We start from the raw sequence: 21,179 nt of genomic DNA, 5'->3' as shown, positions 1-21,179 counted from the left end.
CCACCTCCCTCGAAAAAATGACGACAAGAGTTTGGAACTTCACTATGGGTACCAGATAAGTTAACTGTTAACCGAGCTTCTTGTACTACATCTCTTTCTTCTTCGTATTTTCCAGCAGTTTGGATGCTGCCTCTCACAGCTCAGTCTTGGTACTATGCCAGATTTCTGATTGGGGCAAGGAGACTTACGATTGTTGGAGATAACATATTTGTAGTGTACTGTTTGGGATATTTTTCCGGGCAGTGTGCTGATGAGGTCCTCGTGCTGCTTCTCTCATATTTAAAATAAATAAATACAAACGGTAAAGATGTTTAAAATCAGTATGTGTGTATCCTGCTTTCGTTATTTATGACAGCTGCAGCGAAAACTGGATGCAGCCAATTTCAAGGTCCAACGACAAGCTACTCTGTCAAAACGGGATGACAGGCAATTTTAAATAGCTCTGCCAAACAATATTTTTAGGTTCTCACCTGATGCAGGATCCAATATAATCAGAACTGTGCACAGTGGAATTTTTCTATATTGTTCTTTTAACTCACTCTGTCACGATTTATATCCAATAATGCCAGCCCTCCCTCCCTCCTTCCTTCCTGCCTGTTGAGGGTGAGGGCACAGCAATATTGTGAGGGACTGGATGGAAACCTAGGTGGCTAGGTGCTAACTCTAATTGGGAAGGCTCGGATGCAGCGGCGAGGGAGGCCTGGCTTTGACATTTTGGTATTTGCAGATGCGGGAGCGGATTTGAATAATGTCAGCTAGGCATACGGTTGTTTGGCTAACAAGGGAGTCTCTTCAAGACACTAATGAGTGTTAGGACAAAGACAGAGCCCGCTAAAAGCAAACAGAACAGAGGTTATTGGTAGACAGTGGTAGTTGCAAGACAACTCACTGCAGCGCACTTGTGCACTTAAAAGCCCACCCGCGAGAAAAGCTAGCGCAGTGTTTCTTGATTTTATCAGGGCACCGAAGATCTGCACCATATTATTTTACAAAAGAATTAAATAGGAAGAAAAGTTGAGTACAGTATTTGCAGGGAATGAATGTTCAGAAGGAATGTTGCAGGCATTTTACAGCCTGTTTTACCAATTGTTCTCGCTGATGTTGTTGGAGCTGCTGACACTGCAGAGTGAGCTGAACAATTGTCTTGTCTCGATTCCCAAGTTCTTCTCGGAGCATGTGCACCTCCTGCAACAGCTCCTCAAACTGTAGACACACACACGCACACACAACACACCGAATACTTATACAGCAGGAGAGAAATTGAATAAAACCATGTTTTTCTTACCTGGGATGCAGTATTGGTATTGCTTTCAATTTCAGCCGCAACATCTTCTGGCGAGTCCGTATCCTCAAGCTGAAACATACACATACACACCGAAACACAGAAAGTACAGGGTAAGTACGATCAATGACAGTTGCCGTAGGGCACCCCTCAAGAGCAATGTTGAGCGGTGGAATAATTTTACTTCTTCACATGCTCCCCGCTGGCCTTGGACTGCTCGGCACCAGTGACACAGATCCCCAGCACAATCCCTGAGTATACTCAACACATTTATTTCACAACGAAGAATAAATAAAGATCTAGCAATGCTTTTGTATATTTTCTTCTTTAGTCGCAAGGTAATTCAAACGTTCACCTTGTATGAGTATGCTTACAGGCTAACTGATTTGGTAGACAAATAACACAGCCACAAACAGGGTGAACATTTTTTTTCTACCCTTCCGATTAAAGTCAGCAGAGGCCCAACTGTCGAATGTCTAAAAATATTATCCTGAGCAATTATCTTTTTACTGTGAAAATGATTTCTCACCCCCCCCCCCCCCGGTTTACTTAGAAAATAGTCATTTCAACAATTGTCATTGACAAACTTGTTCAATATTTGTAATCCTAATTTCTTTATTTGTGACCACATTTTTTTTTAATCAAATTAACTTATGTTGTTAACTTTCACGACTACACTTTTGTATTTTGTACAGACATTGTGGCATCATCCTCAGTTTTACACACCAATCTTGATAATACAACATTTAGGTTAGGGGATGTGACTCGTGATTATGGATGGAGATTATTTTTTTGTGTAATGTGTGTCAAATACATTAGACAATATAAGAAGAGTAAGAATTTTTTTTCTCATCCTTCACATTTTAAAAATAAGTTGTTGAAAAACAGAATGTGTACACAGTGCTTTCTTTGTAACCAGCAAAACACTTGACACCGACTTGATAGAGTTCCTGTAGTTTTTTTTACACATTGAAAATTATACTTTTGTATTGTCATTCACAAGCATGTCCAAGTTTTACACAGAATGGTCAGTAAAAAACTATTCACTTCAGGCTAGATTTAGATGGAAAAAAACATGCATCATTTGCCGAGTCATACAGGATTACAATGTGGCATGCATAACGTGGACTCAATACATGCTGCCTTGTATCACAATTCAGGCTCATGATATTGGACTAATGGTGTGTACAATATTGTCTTGGCCCCTGTAATGCTAGTGGAGCCTCATTTTAATCCCAAAGCTTACCAAAAGACAACACATTTTAGAAGGTTTCAGATGATAATGGCTACCTAAAATATGTTCTCTTTAACAGGCTGTCCTAAAATGCTTCAGTAATCATCAAAGCGCAATCCAGTAAAGCATATTCAGAATGTGGTGTAATGGGAAATTCCAATTGTGGATGTCCAGCATCCAAACCGGCAACAGCTGAGTGACACGAACATGTCAATATGGACAAAATCCTTTCAACCCTTGATGAAATGTATGCCACCAAGCAGGGTATAGGTAATAAAGTGGCTAGTGAGTGCATTCATTTGAGATAGGCACACTTAATTTCTAGCATCCTTTGTTCTGGCTTTTGTTGTCATCGTGCTGTCATTCCTCCAACTGAGACAGACTGAGTAATTGATTTCCTCACACTCAAACTTAAACACATGGACTGTAAGAAATGCGTAAAAAGCCAAGCCAGTCAGAAGTATATAATAATGAGGGTTGGACCTGCAGTAGGTTTTTCAGCCTGAGCAGCTGGTTCTTGACCGAGGTACAGTCTTGGCTCATATGGTCCAGCGAGAGCTCATCAGGCACAGGTGCGTGGCCAAGTCGCCTGGTTTCGGAGGGAACGGCCTGTAAAGACATTCTCGAAGACTTGAGGCCATAGTGATGGAAGAACGGTGCCCTGAGAGAGACAAAACAGTCAGCACAGTGGAGCCCCTAACGTAGGAATTTGACAAACATTTTCTGAGAAAAGCAGCATGAAACCACGATTCAAAACATCATGCAAGACCAAACATGAAAGGGATATTTTTCTTTTCCTTTGAGATTTCGTAGAATATAAAATGGAAGTTGCGTGAACTAAGCAGGCTCATGTTCAAAGCATCACCATAGTTGTCAATGATTTTTTTTCATGTATTGCATTTTAGTATTCACTTATTTTTACAATTAAGAATTTTACAATTGTACTAAGCGCTTATACATCTAATACAAGTTTTATGATGGTGAAGGTTTGAACCTGGAGCGGTTCAATTCTATTTTTTGCTCGTAGAGAATAGCGCCCAAAAATGTATTGTTTTTACCTTGGCAGTTCTTTAATTGTAGTACATCTCAATAAGCAATATTTAGCATTATTACTGTCAAAAGGACATTAAAAAAAATAACTTTCACTCACGAGAATGGTGCTATTTGTCAGGTTACACTGCATCTTGGTGCTCTGATCCTTAGTAGCTGACATATTGGCGAATAAAGCTAATCTAATTATTTTACAATCAGTCTGCCAATTATGGCATGGATGAATTGAGAAATAGGATTAAAAAATGATTCTGCATTAATAAACAACAGCGTGCATGTGAGGTGCAGGCATTATTGTTGTTCGCCATCCTCCCATTCCTTAACATCAATAGGTTACCTTGTGTTGGAAATCGTTGATGTGCTGTCGTGGTACATTCGTTACGAAACAGGTCACAACAATTGCAAATCCCACGACACAACAAAATCAACACACAACAGAATTGCATATCACAACATCTTAAAAACACAACAACGACTTTACAATGGGAACGCAAACGTCAAAATCCAATGACATTCATCCACAACATAGCGACATTTTGGTAGAATAGAAATGAGTGAGGGAATGAATCCAACTATAATATTCTTTCGGGTTACAGGGGACCCATACTGCATATTGCAATTGTTGTGAACTGTCTCAGCTATAAATTCTGGTTGGGAAATGAGAATGCACTTATTGGTAACCTTCAATTTTTGGAGTGTGAAATGATTCTAAATTTTGGATATTCTTTTGTTCCTACACAAAGTGGTACTCTAGTTTATAGTAGCATTAGGTCAGTGGAAAACTGCCAAAATGAACTGTCAACCCACAACTATCTGCCCTTTCATTTAGGAAACTAAACTAGGTGGGTCACCAACCTGCTATCATTCGTGAAGTGGTCGGGTCTGTTCCAGCGGTGATGCCCACGCCGTTGTCCTGGTCGACGGGGCGCGCTTTCACCATTGGACATTCTGTCCATGTCTATGACAGAAGTTAAGAATATTGTGAGGCACCCTTGAGGAAAACGCGCTGAAGGGATATGTGCAGAAAATTGTGCCTGCCTCTGAAAAATATTAAAAATTGTTCACGTTTATTGTGAAAGCTGAGATGTGCCATGCAAAAAAGGAAGGTAGGAATTTGTTTTCCTGGCAGGTCCACACATACACACACATAAAACAAACTACCATGTTTTCTGGTGATGAATACATAAATACACATTTCAAAAGCACTAAAATATCACCATGCACATCATAATCTCTTCCATCCCCTTCCTCGGTATGCAAACGGACATAAAAAAAAAAGTGATGAGGCATTTCATTTTCAAGAATGTAAAAAAGGATAGTGAGTCTTTGGAGACTCTCGGAAGAAGAGCGAGAGAAATGAGCCATAGCTAAGGGAAAAACTGAAAATAATAAGAGGCTGAACTACCTCCCAGAAAAGCTAGGCCTACACCGAGAAAGGGAGACAGTGAGAAACAACCACACACAGAAAAAGACAGGAACGGCAGGATGGAAATGCTACTGCTTAAAATACTTTACCCAAAGTGTCACCATGTAACACCGAAGCAGGCAGCTTGTTTCATACTCCGCAAGTATTACATTACAGGAACCTTACAGAATCAAGTCATTAAAGCCAAACAATGGGAATATATTCCATCTACGAGAGGTCCGTGAATATAAAAAGGAAAGAAATGTCCGGCTGGTCCAGTCGCTTAGGCAGAAATCCTGAGCCCACCCTGCATGGCCTTGTCTGTGTTGTCAGGCTTGTTTTTCGGGGAACTCCCAAGGAGAGTGGTGTGGCCTTGGCGTCCAGGTTTAGGGAAAACTCTGGGGTCTCCAGTGGCCTTGACAGCTGGGTCTAAAGAAAATGTCCCACGCGAGCCTCTCATACGGTTATAATTTGTCTCCTTATTCTTCCCCTATGGCTTCTTCCTGTTATGTGGCAGAATCAGTGTCTCTGGGAGGGATGAAATGAGGGACAGAGCAAGGGAGGGCCTGCGGAGACTGTAGGCAAAACAAACCGCCTTCCCGGTCCCTGATTTTCGGGCCAGCCTTGTGGGCTGGGTTTAAGATGGACTCCTTTGCCCCCATCTCACTTTCACTGTGCCTCTTCTGGTACTTGTCCTGACACACGGGACTATAAATATGGACACTTCCCAAAAAAGGAGCAGGAAGGGGACCTGCATGACAGTCACATTCCTCTGGAGTGAACATTCCCTTGCGCTTCTATGACTGTTTACAATGTACAATGTCTGTTATGAAGCTGCAGAAGAAAGCTCCCTCCAACCTGCAGCAAAACCATAAAACACTCAGAATATGATACTGTTCACTTCATGTTTGGTTGGGGCTGATGCACTTCTGAGGTCATTTTGTCAATACAACTGATAAAAGTAAGGGCAAAATAAAAAAGCCTCAGCAATAATGGAATCCACTTCAACATTGCAGCCATCTATAGTTTTTGCTCTGACCATCGCAGTGAATTAGAGCCTCTGGATCCATCAAAAAAACACAAATATTTTAACCTTTGTCATGGTACACAATGGACTGCACAATATACTGTACAAGAGGTCTTCGGTTTGCAATAGAATTCTGTTCCAACAGTGGCGATGTAACATTCTAAATATATCAGTAACCTACTAAAGAGGTAAGTTAGAATTACCATAAATTTATATGAAAACCACTTCTTGACCATAAATATAAAACAATCTAATGAAAAACAATATGAACAGCAGTAACTGAGGGTACCTTCTTTTGCTGTGAAAACTAGTTCATTGTGCATCTTTGCGAACCCTTGCAACACAAAGCCAAACATTGACAGAACTGACCCACACCTCGATTGGCTGGCAAACAGTTCAGAGTGTACTCTGCCTCGTGCCCATTGACAGCTGGGATAGGCTCCAGCACTCCTGCAGCCCTTGTGAGGTTAAGCGGCTAAGAAAATGGATGGATGGATGGATGGAGGGATGGATGGACCCATAACTCAAATAATGGGAAAATTGGTGAACTCGGAAGTCAGGGTACCGCTGTATTTTTCTTCTGTTCAGGTGCAAAAATGCTACAAAAGGTCTAGGAAAAAGTTAACCAGGCGCAGGGCTTATCCTGAGACCTTTGCTGAAAGCTCGTGTGATATGCTGATTTGATTTCTTTCACCATTCCGTGTGCTGGTCCGGCTTTCAGCAGCTTTTTTTGCCAAAGAAAAGGAAAAGAGGTACTCAAAATTAACCCTGCTGCTCGATGAAATTTCAGTCCCCAATGTTATAGTCATTTCTTGAACTTTATTGCACTTGACGTTGCCAATCACCATTTTGCATGCACGTGACCTCCGTATATTAGATTTTGTGGTTCCTGAAGGAGGCCTTGTCATTTATACTAAGCCGGGCTGTGTCAGCGACATTCCATATCAACTGGCGCCGTGAACAAGCCAAGCAAGAGTATCCCATCCAAGTTTGCTTCAGCGTTGACAGAAGAAAATTATCATTGTAATAAGTCATTATAATTCACGACGGGCGAGGTCAATGTCTCTGGAGCCCTCTCCCTTCATTCGCTCACATATGTGACACACCATCTGATAAACGCATAATAAACCTGTCTGCGCAATCACATTGACCTGATTAGCTCAAACACATACAATTAAGCCATTTTACTCCACAATACAGAGGTTGGAATTTGATTACATTCACAGAGCGATAAAGAAAATCACAACAAAAAGGCTACAAGGGCGCTGAAATCATGGCGGTAAAGGGGATGTAAAATAGGACGATGAGGCCTTAAACTAATCACCTGGTTGCTACTTTCAAGGCAATCAAATAATCAGCTGCTACACCTCAATATGCATCGTGCTTGCGTGTGCATGTTTCATCTGTTTGCTACGACACGCTCAAGACAGCTGGCAAAACTCTATTCCGTGCAGGTTGGGAGCCGAGCTGTCATTTCGAGCACAATAAATAGCCTATAAATAACTCTTTACCAACTGCATGTACATCACAAACGACCACGAGACAATTCTAACAGATGTTGCACAGGCGAGCAGCGATTTGATACATCCATAATAAGCCACGGAAGAACGTTGTTTGAAATGGAAACTTTTTCCAGACATTGACATTGACTTTGCTGGAGGTTGTGGACAATGACAAGTGTGAGCTCACCATGCAAACCAACGTCTGGGCGGCCTACATCCAGCATGAGGTCATCATCATTCACATCGTCCGGCCCGGAGCCGTGCAAAGTGTTCAGGATATCCTGGGAATCACAAACAAAAGAAGAAAAAAAATGCATTTGAGGCTCATTACAATACACTATAACTGAAAAAGTGTGGTAGTTTTCGATCAAAGTTGCTGAGAGAAATTTTTTACTCCAGAATTGGAAATTATTGGGATCGAGCAAAGGGCCATATCCCAAACGTGCGTGGGGCACAGTACTTTGGGCGCACTTTTCGTACTTTGGGGTCAATTTAAAAAAAAAAAAAAAAAAACAATTGTTGACAGGCCTGGAAGTGCTGATGGAAATTTTCCATTCTTGAAAAAAGATAGGTGTACAAGCAAACAAAGGGACACATGATATAAGAAGTGTGTACGTGTGTGTGTGTGTGTGTGTGTGGTGGGGGGTGTTTCTTTGCAACAGCAGTAAAACAGGATACATTTTCCTAATGAACTGTTACAGAGAACAAAGTTTAAAATACAGGAACAACAATAACCTATACATTCTAAAATGAGCACCTCTCAGCACTGTAATGCGTCATGGAAATATTATCAAGCCCCCGGTAGCCCACGCAGTGATTTTGCACAGAGCCATTTGAATGAAGACAGAGCCAAATATAGCTAAAACACAATGGGAACACACACAAGCAATAATTTGAAGTGCTCACAGACACTTTTAGATGTGTTGTGGAAGCAGAGCACCACCATGTGTATGTAGCCTGCTACTACAGTGTACCTTTAACCTATTAGAGTCTCAAAAATCATCCAGCTATGCTCATGAACAATTATCAAGTCCTCTTCTTGTAGCCACAATACCACACCACTGAGTTCAGTAGGTCAAAAGGAGAACCCAAAGTTAATAAAAATCTGTCAAAAGCTCAAGGAAAGCACATAGTAGTAACTGGAATAGTATTCAAAAATGTCCTTCAGACAAAGTAAATTACTTTTAATCAGATTTGCATGGTTAATGCAGGTGTGATCATACTGAAAGCCGTAAAAAACATATGTGTAATCTCACATTCTTGCAAACTGTTTTCTCCATTCTGTCACAACAAAAATGAAGTACAATATACGTTAGCTTCATCCATGGACTGCTTACTGCATGTCTAGCTGAATTAAAGTTAAAAAAAAAAAAAACATTAGTGATTTCTCTCTTTTTTTTTTTTTTTTTTTTTTATAAATCAGGCAAAATGTTCACATCACAGCATCACATGCTTTGAGTACTACATTGACGGGGCTTATTTTATACTATTTCTAATCTGGCTTCCAGAAAGCTCTTTACACGTTCCCGAGATCAGGTGGCATGGTACATGAACACAGAGAAGCAAAGGCTAGAAATGCTATTAAGCACAAGTAGTGGCTGTGACAGCATTCCTCTCAGGGATAACTGCTTTGCTTAAGAATGTGAAGGAATGCCGGCGGCTTTTGAAGCAGACAATGAAATCTTGTATGATTTCATTGGGGTGTAAAATAACCTAAACTCCAGGTCTGAGCTGCACAGGACGTCATCGTTGCAAAATGCTACGAAATGCTGACGTCAACAAATAATCTCTATAATACAAATGTGATATGGATGAGCCAAATTATCCAACAAAACAACTAAGATTAACGATAGTTTGATAATAAACAGTGACTCACAAATGTAGTACAAGTACCATTAGTGGTACGGGGAAAAAAAAGAGGAAAAAAATTAAATCAGCCAATTAAATATAAATCTATTCTACATTAGAAACTTGAAATACAATCATATGATAAACATTACAATAAAGCTGGTAGCTAAGCAAAATTTTTTTTAATTCAGCATATCTTATAAATGATTTTTTGGGGGAAAAAAAATACAACATTTCAGATGCTGTGGGCGTGTTTGCTGAATGTGCTGAGAACACAGCCCACTCATTTCATGACACTTAAGCAAACATTAATAGCATGCGGACAAAAGTATTTGAAAATCATTAAAGTGAGCAAGTGGGACTCACTATGTGGTTGAGTTCGTCGTCGTCGTAAAGATCACACGGATATGTCCCAGGCCCTCCAAGTGGTTCAAGACCTTCTTCGTCCCACATGTAAGTTCCTCCAGAGCTGTTGGAGGGTGACAGCTCTAAAGATGATGCCTGGCAGACGTCGCTTTCCTCTGGAGACTTCACAAGCTCACCCTGAGAGTCTTGCATAGGGCTTTCTTCATCGTGGCCTAGATGAGACGTTTAAAAATGTATTTTTAAAAAGTCAACAAGTACAACGTGAGGATAATTGAGCCTGATTTATTTGTATTTTTTATATGTTTATTTATATTTACCTGACAGATCCCAGTCACTGGTCTCATTGAGTAAGCTATTTAACTTTTTGTTGTCATGAGAGTCCCCATCACTGAAAACATCCCCTACACTGTCCAAGTCATCTAGAAACTCTTCGCTGGTGTTATCTCTGTCTAGGGATGAAACAGAAGACAAGGACATGTCTTCCTGAGCATCCCCTACGCCCTGATTTGATCTTTGCTGAAGTACACTGCTTTCTTCATTTTCGACTCCATCGGTAGGACTTTGAGCAAAGTTATTGTGACGGTCGGCTTCCTCGCTCTTTTCTATGGGTTCAACATCTCCATGTGGAGCGGCAGATGAAGGTTTGACGACTCCTTTAACCCAACTTGGAAGTATCGTCCTTTGCTGCTTGACCTGTGCAGGTTTTGCCTGCCTGAAGCCCAAAGATCCACTATTTCCCAATAACTTGTTCAAACCACAGGTGGAGAGCAGCGGCTTTTTCAACGCACTGGGAGTGGTGGGAGCTGACACTGTGGATAGTGAGGAGGCAGCTTGCGGTGTTCTGCCGTACTGAACTCCTCCTGTCCCACCACCAGAAGACCCCGACCCTCCACGGCCAACACGCAGCGTCCCGAATCCTAAACTTAATCGTCCATTGCTAAGCTGAGGGGGTTTGAGGAAACTACTCCGTGGTGGTCGAAGTTGAGTGTTGGCCAGAGGTTTGGCCAGTTCTACAGCCCGGTTAAATGAGAAGGAACGTATCATGGGCTGACTGTTGGGAGACGGAATCTGCTTGAAATGCGTGAAACTGTTTGAGCGTACCATCTTGTCGAGTTCCAGGGACTTCAGGCTTTCGTTTGACTGGGAAAGGCAGTCTTGGGAACTGCTTTTGAGCGAGTCGGAAGATAACTTGGGCTGTACAAGGCGGGACTCTTTGTCACTGTGGTCTATTTTAGGTGCTCCGTTAAGAGAGCTTTGACCTAGCTTGATGCCGTCTTTAGGAGCCAATTTTAAGGATTTTGGGGTTGAGGTAGCCACAACCAACGCTCCTGACCTCCGCATTATAGGCGTCCCAGGGGAGGAAGTCTTTCCCTCCTTTGCCATTGAGGGAGGTTGTCTTGACTTGTCCCTACCTCCTTCCACAGGGGTGCTTGGAGTAGTAAGGCTGGAGGGAACTGTCCCTTCATCTCTCCTCCATTTCAAGGAAAAAGGAGAGGTTCTAATTGCACCATTTGGACGTGTTCCAGCAGGAGCCGTCTTGGCGTCCTGGGTAGGTGAACCATTGGTTAAGGGTCCAGTACCACCATTGGCAGAGCGCCCACCAAACTTGGGCAGTCTTGAAACCATGGCAGACCTGGTCGATGCTTTACCTTCCATTAGATGCCAATGGAGACATTAAGGAGCGTGGACTCACAACAGCTGGGGATAGATAGGAGGAAAAAAAAAAAAAAAACATACATTAATGTTTCAATGGCAATTGCTTAATTAGTTGCTTACACCTTTGAGTAATCTTTAAAACAAACGAATGAATAGACTGGTTACGGGTCTGCTTTTGAAAGACTGCTTGCCACAGAGAAAACAAAACTTCATGTAACCGCTTTCCAAGGTGACTTACGAGTTTGTCGCTAATTCCACCCTACATGTTTTCATGGATTTTCACCAAACTAACAGAATGTCTATTACTTCCATCAAGGATGCTCTCATTTTGTATTAACCATTTGTTTTCAGGATGACGCAGATAAATTGATAGAGGGACACATTTGAGATGTGTTTTCTAGTTGTTGTTGTTGTTTATTGACATTTTCCATCCTTTCTCATCATAATGCATTGCTCTTCAAGAAAAGAAAACGATAATCATACATGACATGATTGGTACTTAGGCAGGTGTTCAATACGGCAATTGTAATTTTAGCTGTCTCTATCCTCTACTGAATAGAGGAAACAAACGGGCCACTTTTAGTCAGAATCAAATGGAAACCACTCAACAAATCCTGATCTGTAGCCGTTACTGGGTTTTAGGGAACACACTACCAGTACACAGGGTCAATAAAAAAAAGGGCTGACAGACAGAATGCCTGAGGGATGAAAGGGAATCTGGGAAGAAGGCCAACACAGTTTTAATGAATGTGAATGATGTAATTCAATGGTGGGAGAGCTCGAAATGTGTCGGTTGATGAACTTGCATGTTAGATCCATCTGATTGGTCAGTGTAGTTAGAAAGGAAAACAATGGACAGTCACCGATTGATGCATTCATTCTATCAGTTTCAATGCCGCACCACAGTTGACCAGTAGATGAACTGCAGATTCAGGAAATACAATCCATATTCAATTTATCCATCGTACCAGGGTTGGGGAGGGGATCAATGTTGGTGTGCTATTCAGAAAATACTGTGTTGTGCTGCCCCACATTCCCATTTAAAATCCTACCAACACACGTGTATACAATCAGTCACTCTGCCACTGGCACAGAAGTGTCTGATCGTCCTAATCCGCATCAATAAACACACATTGGCAAATAAACGTGGAGACCCACTTTCACCCACTGAGGAAATCAGGTCAACATGCCGAGGCAAGGCCACCGCCAAAAAGCCTCTTTGCCCCCCAGAGACAGGCGTCCAACCCTTGCACTGAATGGGTCCAAATTGGAGTTTAACCATACAGGCGCTCTTGTCCCATTCACATCACACAGAAGTGCAACCGTAACACATTTGCTGTGATACGTGTTTACGTGGGTCACTTCAATGATCACCAGTGACCATTGAGAATCTAAAGGGTTGACACACAAATTGTGCTGGCCATCTGTTACACCCCTGGCCACCCCCACCTTCTAGAACTGCACGGGAAGAGACAATGAGTGATAATCTTATGACTCAGTGAAGTCCAGGGAATGAAGAAAAAAGGATGCTCACCTCATCAATTTTACGGACGGGATACTTCATTACATGTAATTGCTACCTATAACAATATGGCGAAAATGTATGATTCAAGTCTGGGTCCAAACAACTAGCATTAAAGGATTAAATGCAAGCGGTTGACTTTTTCCTGTCTTTTTTTTTTTTCAACAATAAAGATTCACATTTAAAGCAGTGAAACAACTTGCAGGTCATCAAATTGAATGGAATTGAGTTTTCCATGGGTGTAGTGTTTAAATATTTCGTATCAATTACGGGTAATACTATTGTGTCATATGTCACAGGTTGTGTGTTGGCGGGGAAGGCTGCACATCTCACCAAGCATATACATGTAACCTTTGAACTGGCGTGTTTTTGGAAACATTTACTAGGTATTGAATAACACGGGCAGAGTTCAAGTCAGGCTGAAGTAGCTGCGGTGACCACAATTTTCCCGTCTTCACTTGTGTCTTCAACACAGACACCAGCTGTTATGGGACGCATCTTAGTATCCTCTGTCACATTTAACGACCAGTTACACTTTCGCTTCATAATGTCTGTGCAGCTGCGAAGTAGCAGCGAGCTGTCTGTCACAGACAGTCTCTGTCCTTCTGATCCAGTCAAACAAGTAGAGATTGAGCACAAATCTACTTTCAGCCGGCTCCCGTGTATATAAATGTTCAGACTGCTCTTATCTAAACCGTAGCTCCCTATTCAGAGTCAAATATTGGATGCTAAATCTTGACACACATTACATCTTTTCTGGTAGCCCTGATACAGTAACTAAACCTAGAATATCTAAAACTCATAGACATTTGGGAGTGCTCAATAAATCAGTTAAAAGACATATTCCAACACATTAACAATGCAAATATAACTTAACCAATCTCCATAAAAACCCCTTCCAGTCTAACTTTGAAAGACCGTGTATTTTTTTCATCCTTATATTGACTGTGGTCAGCTTCTTTTTTCACTTGTCTGACAGTTAAATGCTACCTCAAATACTTCCTATACAGTTAATAGTGGGGCATTCCTTAATTTACAAGCGAGTGCAGCGTATGTGCAGCAGGCTTGCGGCTCAAATTTTGGCTCATTCAAGCAAAATAGCTGAAAATAATTTAAAAAAAATCTTAATTAGGGCACTTGTTGTCTCTATTTCCATTTCCTATTTCAAAAAAATCTCCATAACCGACTATGCAGTGAAACAGTGATAACATTAAAAGCAAACAAGGACAGCTAAATATATCTCATATGTCTCTCATGACTGGATATAACATAAATAATTAAACCCAGCCCAACACAAACTCTCATCTTTCTACGTATACCAGAGCGCAGCTTCATCTCGCTCATATTGACAGTCCCGCCATCTCTTCAGTGTAATAACGTAGACTGCTCATGCGGAAAGGCCGGTGGCTCGGCCGCAGTGCTCTCTATGAAGCGATTAACAGAGTGCCATTAGAGCGGGCTAATAGAATGAGGCAGGCGTGAAAGCAACACTGACGCCGGACTAATGTGTACTGAGTGAAAACAACACCGAGCTGAGCAGGCTCTGATGCTAAGTGATGCTAATCCAATGGGACACCAAGGTTGGCGATGGGAGCGATGACACAGAAGAGGTACAAATGGAGACACAGAGGCTGAAGCACCCGTGAACATAAAACATAACAAAAGCTAACACACGATACTTCTGCAATTTCAAACCCCCCCCCCCCAAAAAAATTAAGGCCTTACCCTTAGACGTGAGGAATTAACCAGCCATTTTCAAAACTGAAAGTAAGCATCAGAGAGGCAACTGCATCAACAGAGAGAGACGTATGTGTATGTGTGCGCTACTATTCTTTGTCTGGTGGGGAACATAAATGTTTTACTGTAGGATTGGGTGGGACCCACCTTATGCTTGGAGACAAAAACAATCTCCCTGCTATATAAATCATTCAACTCCAGACTTAGTTTCAAAGCAAAGCAAGGTAAGGTAAGGTAGAGGTGGTGACGACGTTTCATGTCAGTTAAAGTCATAAAATTTGCTCCGGTGACTGTCAGACAGTCAGGTTTCTATCAATAGGAGGAACCATGTACAATGATTTGTGAAAGAGATGAAAACGTCATAAATCTGTCAGTATACATGCTGCTGTGTGATGTGAGCACACCAGAGAAAATGATAAACCAATCTAGACACTCCCCAGCCCTTCTCGGACAGGAAATTCTCTTTGTCAAAGTTTCAGTATCTCTTAGTTTGGTTCAAACAATTCCTGTTCACATGACACGTGTCAGTGAGTGTCGAGATGTAAAATGTGCATTAATTAGAAGTATTTAGATACATGCACAGTACTTCATTAAGTTTCATGTAAGCCTGTGGGCGTAAATCGATTATTGACTTAAAAAATAGTGTTGTATGATACAGCATATACGCATTCACATAGGGAAGGAATAAAGAATAATAATCCATTACATAATTCACACAGATCTGATCATATTTTAACTAATGCATGATGTGAAATGCAAAAACAGCATAGAACGGTCAAAACGATCAAAGCATTTTCTTGATGTTGCCACATGCATTTCATAAAATTACATGCTAATTATTCAACTTTTTAGTGATAACTAATGTAATTAGATACTGCCCCAAATAAAACATAGTTAAGAAAATGTCCATTTATTTATTCATAAAATAACCATTTTGATTTTAACACACAAACATTATTAGTGCTACACACACCACACATCATTATCAAAGGGCCTAATGGCCTCAGATAAGGGTTGCTTAAGTGTAAACAAAGAAAGTGGATTTACCGTGATTTCCGGCCTATAAACTGCGACTTTTTTCACACGCTTTCTACCCTGTGGCTTATGCGGTGTTGCGACTAATCTGTGCATTTTTTCCTAACAGCCGCAAGGGGGGCACTCGAGTGGAAATGGCAAGAGTGTGACCGGTGGAATACATGTGCCGAGGAAGTGACTTTTACCGGTATGTCTTTTTTTTTTTTTTTTTTTTAACTGGTACTGTCAGTGCTGCACTAGCTTTATTGCTGTCCTACCGTGTTGCTACTTTTTAGCTGCCGCGACTGATTTTTTTTTTCCCGGTATGTTTTTTTTTTTTTTATAAACCAGCCCTGTTCATGCTCCTGTGTTGTTGCTATGTTAAACTAAGCTAAGCTAAGGTATTAAAACTTTGAAAACTCTTTCTGTGTACAGGCTTTCTTTGTAAATGTCTCGTGTTTCAATGTGGGGTTCAATGTGGGCAATTGCGGCTTTTACACAGCTGTGGCGTATATATGTACCAAATGGTATTTCCTTTATGAATGTACTGGGTGAGGCATATAACCACATGTGCTCTCTAGGCTGGAAATTACAGTAATGTCATTCCTTATGGTTTAATATGCCTTAATTTGTTATTTTATGAAGGATTACTGCATTGTGTGAATTAAAATAACTTCTTGTCATTTAGTGTTTGTTGTCCCTCATGCGGACCCGTGGTGGGCTGTTTATAGTGCCGGCGGGACAATTATTAATATAAATAAAAATAGTAATAATAAAAATAAAATGCTACCATAAAATTTCTTTTATATTTGACATTACGACTGAGGAAAAAAAATGCTCATCACCAGTTGCTCAGTAGTTGTTTTTTTTCTACTAAGTACTTATTTACTGTCAAGTAAATATTTGGAGGACTATTTTTTACTTTAACTTGAGTCATTTATTGCAGAAACAGTAAATATTTTTGGCTACTGTAACCTCCTCTAATGGTGTCAGTAATGTTGCAGTCACTAAGCACACAAGCAACTGTCTGCTGTCGCTCTGCTATTTGACCTTGACTTGAGCCGGTGATGAGATTAATGTGCATTTAGGAGCCACATTTAATTGTCACATTCTGACTGTCGCGCAAAGGATTGAAGAAGCTAAGCTGTCGTATGCAAGTGCCACTCACTCCCGGCAGCATCTTCTATGGGCACCATTTCAAATAGATGGAGGAAGAAGGATGCTCAAGAACTAGACTTGCTGGCAAGTTCGGAAACCCATCAGAGAATTTGCCTGCAGCAAACGGATCTATTCCAAGGCTTTTAACATCTGCGGTCTTGCCGAGGAAAGAATAAGATGTGAACTGGGAGGCTAAGTTTAGCTCTAATGACAGACCACATGGAGAGCGAGCAAGGGGGCAAGACGGATCAGAGTGGAAGTCAAAGCAGCCCGCAAGGCCTCGGGTCCTTACACAACACGCAGGCACATAACCTGTAACCGCAGTTTCATTATCCCCCATGACCTCGTCTCAGCTTCCTGTAAGAGCAGTCAATTAAATCACCACATCAACGGAGTGGAGAGTACTAATCCCCACCAAGGCAGCCTGGTTTAACATTAACTAACCACCCTATCGCTCTTTTTAGGAATATCGAGGTTGACTCCTGTGGGATGTATTTTCTTACAACTCACTGACCAGTCATCCTTAATCTACAAAGTCCAGAGGTTTTTTTTTTTATTATTATTATTGAACTGAAAGGTGGGTCCCATTAAAGCTTTTCTCAGTAATCCTCCCATGGGGGAATTCACACAATGTAATCTTTTCACAGAACTTCCTCAAAGAGTTTTTGTTTCTTCACCATACTAACCAAACCTAAGAAAGACAACCCGTCCAAATGTTTCTTAGGATCAAAGATTCAGTAGGAAATGCAATTTAACCACCACAAAGGGGAAACAATAAGAATTTGGATCAGCACCAAATTGATGGGTGGATGTTTTATTAAAAGCCAACAACAGGAAGATCCCATCTCGCAAATGTGGAAGCAAATTCCAGATCGAAACTTTCATCGCAGCACTTACGATAGTAGTTAATGTGTGTGCTTCACATTGAGGAGGAGATCAGGGTTCAAATCTCATTTAGAACATTTCTGTGGTATTTGCATGTTTTCCCCTCCCACTTGGGATTTCCCCAGCGGTAAACCACTTTCTTCTCACTTTCCAAAAGCTTGTAATATGCAAATTTTCCATTGAAATGTTTGTAGGTGTGAATAGGTGATATGTGCACGGTGGTTGGATCCAGTCCAGGTAGGGTTAGGCATCATATGCTCCTAAACCTAACCATCATGAATGCTATGTACAACAACAAAGAGTAGACTGGATTTCCTGAGGAAGCTCAGATTCTTTAATGTGTCCACCAAGATGATGGCATAAGTGCCAGGGACGCATAAAGAATCAGTACTGGAGGCTAGACTTAGGTCAGAAGTAAGTATATGCGAACAATAGTATGGTTTCATGCCTAGAAAGAGTACCACAGATGCATTATTTGCCTTGAGGATGCTCGTAAGTACAGAAAAGTAAAAGTATGGAGATGGTCAGAAGGAGCTACATTGTATCTTTGTAGACCTAGAGAAAGCCTATGACAGAGTACCAAGAGAGGAAATGTGGTACTGCATGCGCAAGTGGTGTGGCGGAAGAATATGTTAGAATAGTACAGGACATGTATGAGGACAGCAGAACAGTGGTGAGATGTGCCGTAGGTGTGTCACAAGAATTTAAGGTGGAGGTGGGACTGCATCAGGGGTCCGCTCTGAGCCCCTTTCCTGTTTGCAGTAGTCATGGATATGCTCACAGATGAGGTTAGACTAGATTCCCCTTGGACCATGATGGCACGCACTGGAAAGGAGAGGAATGAAGATTAGCCAAAGTAAAACAGAGGATATGTGCATGAATGAGAGGGGCGGTAGGGGAAGAGTGAAGCTCCGGGAGAAAAGATACTATCTAACGGGTCCAGGCAGGGTGGAACAGTTGGCGGAAGGTGTCTGGTATTCTATGTGACAGAGGAGTCTCTACTCGGATGAAGGGCAAAGTTTATAAAACAGTAGTGAGGCCGGTCGTGATGTGGGGATTAGAGACGGTGGCACTGAAGAAACAACAGGAAGCAGAACTTGAGGTAGCAGAAATGAAGATGTTGAGGTTCTCGCTAGGAGTGAGCAGGTTGGATAGGATTAGAAATTAGCTCATTAGAGGGACAGCCAAAGATGGATGTTTTGGAGACAAGGTTTCGAGAGAGCAGACTTCGATGGTTTGGACATGTCCAGAGGCAAGAGAGTGAGTATATTGGTGCTGAGGATGGAGCTGCCAGGCAAAAGAGCAAGAGGAAGACCAAAGGTTGATGGATGTTGTGAGGGAGGACATGAAGACTCTGGGTGTTAGAGAGGAACACGCACGAGATAGGGTAAGCTGGAAAAAGATGACACGCTGTGGTGACCCCTAATCGGGACAAGCCAAAAGGAAAAGAAGAAGAAACATATTCAGAAGCTTGTTGACAACACAGGACTAAAGATGGAGACATTTAAATCAGTGAGGGACCGCAGACCACTGAGCAAACCTCTATGCATCAATGCAACAAATTGAAAACACGACATTCTACTAGCGTCATGGCCCCTTAAAATTGTCATCACTATATCTCCAATGCACTCCTGCCAATTACTTTGTGGTCTTTATGGACCGAATTACTGGGTCCCTTTATAGCTTCTTTATAGCAATTGTTTTTTAGTCTTAGCAGCTATAAAACTCTCACACCAGCCAAATGACTGCAAAATTTACTTGCCCACCTTTTCTGCCAACCTCAAAGGCATCTGTATGGTGCTTTCTGGTTTCATTCCCACACAAAGGCAGGAAGTGACAGGGTGACCGCAGATCAGAACACACAAACCACTCTTTAAAAAAAATAAACAAATACTAAGATCGGCTTACAAACAGACACAAAAAATAAAGACAGGCAAGCAAGTTGTGAGTTATCGTGCAGTCTGAAGCTATTCAGCTGTTAGTTGGGCCAAAGGGGGAATCCGATTGTAAAAACACTCCCAGCCAAGGTGACGCTCCAGAAGCAGAGCTGACAGTTGTCTGCAGAACACAGCAGGGGCCACCCTTATTACAGTCAGTGTATATCTGCTGACAAGTTGATGTCACAGCACTTTGCGCCATCTGGACTCCAGCGGGCCAAATTTAAACACAAATTTAACTGACAACAGCTTAAGACATGCTATGAAAATATGAATAGGTGACGTGTGGCATGAAGTAAAAACCCCGAGTTATATTTGAACTCCTGTCTGTCTGATCTAAATTTACAGCATGAGGACAACAAGGTGGCATGTGAGTCATCTTTAGTTACTCGCCAATCATCACACGCGTTCCCTCCTTACGTTCCTGATTTCATGGAATTTTGAGGCTCAGGGTACTCAGTAAAAAAAGATAACATCTATAAATCTGGCACAAGTGCGACAAAAATGTTTGCACGAGTGTACATATGCTGACATTTGATTTGAATATTTTAATGACCATGATCATATACATACCCACATGAGATGGGCACAATGTTATAAGAGCTGAGTGGGGTGAAACGCAGTTGAAACAGCTTTCGTTATCCCTCTAAACTAACAAAATAAAAACAAAAAGTAGGATTGAGGAGGAAAAAAAATAAAACTAAACAAACGAAGAACAACGCTACATGATTTTAATTATTTTGAAAAGTTATGTTGACTGCATTGTGACTTAATGTCATGCATAATGAGTTTATTTAACAAGCTAATTTCAAAAGATGGTAACTGTACAGTAATAGATTCCATTGATATCGATTGGGTGACGTCGCATATCACATCGTACATTAGCTATTTAAAACGCACATAAGCGGGTTTTGTCTTTGAGAGCCTAAGTTTAAAAAAAATCAAATAAATATGTATAGTAACAGAGTGATATCGTAGTACTTACTTGGTTTGAAAGCCAGTAAATGGTCCTCTTGTTGGTCTGGAGTCGAAGATGCTAGCTGGGTTAGCCCATAGCAACTTGTAACCAAGTTTCGTGAAATAGTGTCGATATTTGTATTATGTCTTTCAGCGTCTATATATTTGCGGACGACGTATAGAGATAGTCTAGGAATGAAAGTAAAACGTGCGGAAAGGAAAAATATGTTTAAATTGGGAGCAGCAGCCGCGCTCCAGACGGATGCATCCAGTCAACAATGTCCCGCAGTGTCGCTACTTCTCCTCCAAAGCCGAACATATTGCTTGGCGTTGGGCTTTCGATACGGAACGAGGCGGCCCTTCCCTTGAACCATAGCGAAACTAAAGAGCGTAAAAAAAAATTTTAAAAAAAGCATTAAAGGAAGGGGGCGAGCAGCTGGAAGTAAAACCCCTCCTGTAAACGCCCGACTAGAAGCCCCACCACTCGGCGACCCCTCCGGACGATTCCCACTCCCGACATCCTCTCAGAGCTGTGGCGGGGCGGAGCGTGTCTGTCACCGGCAAAAAAAAAAAACACCCGACTCCTTCCATTGATAAAA

General features: G+C 41.5%; 1 protein-coding gene across 2 annotated transcripts in view; it reads right to left on the bottom strand.

Annotated features, from left to right (window-relative positions):
* Positions 1-21,146, bottom strand: part of ccser2a (coiled-coil serine-rich protein 2a) — a 39,995-nt gene extending 18,849 nt beyond the window's left edge. Inside the window, exons 1-8 of one of the 2 annotated variants that reach the window (XM_061836537.1) lie at positions 20,609-21,146; positions 10,032-11,412; positions 9,715-9,926; positions 7,688-7,781; positions 4,422-4,524; positions 3,000-3,177; positions 1,286-1,354; positions 1,084-1,203 (exon numbers count right to left, since the gene is read on the bottom strand). In XM_061836537.1, the coding sequence (XP_061692521.1) occupies positions 1,084-1,203; positions 1,286-1,354; positions 3,000-3,177; positions 4,422-4,524; positions 7,688-7,781; positions 9,715-9,926; positions 10,032-11,370 (2,115 nt within the window). In that variant the 5' untranslated portion in view covers positions 11,371-11,412; positions 20,609-21,146. The remainder of the gene's footprint in view (positions 1-1,083; positions 1,204-1,285; positions 1,355-2,999; positions 3,178-4,421; positions 4,525-7,687; positions 7,782-9,714; positions 9,927-10,031; positions 11,413-20,608) is intronic. The other variant, XM_061836538.1, reaches the window with a different exon arrangement.
* Between the last annotated feature and the right edge of the window lie 33 nt (positions 21,147-21,179).

Source organism: Syngnathoides biaculeatus, chromosome 12 (assembly GCF_019802595.1).
Source record: "Syngnathoides biaculeatus isolate LvHL_M chromosome 12, ASM1980259v1, whole genome shotgun sequence".
NCBI classification, from domain to species: domain Eukaryota; kingdom Metazoa; phylum Chordata; class Actinopteri; order Syngnathiformes; family Syngnathidae; genus Syngnathoides; species Syngnathoides biaculeatus.
This window is presented reverse-complemented; position numbering and strand designations above follow the sequence as displayed.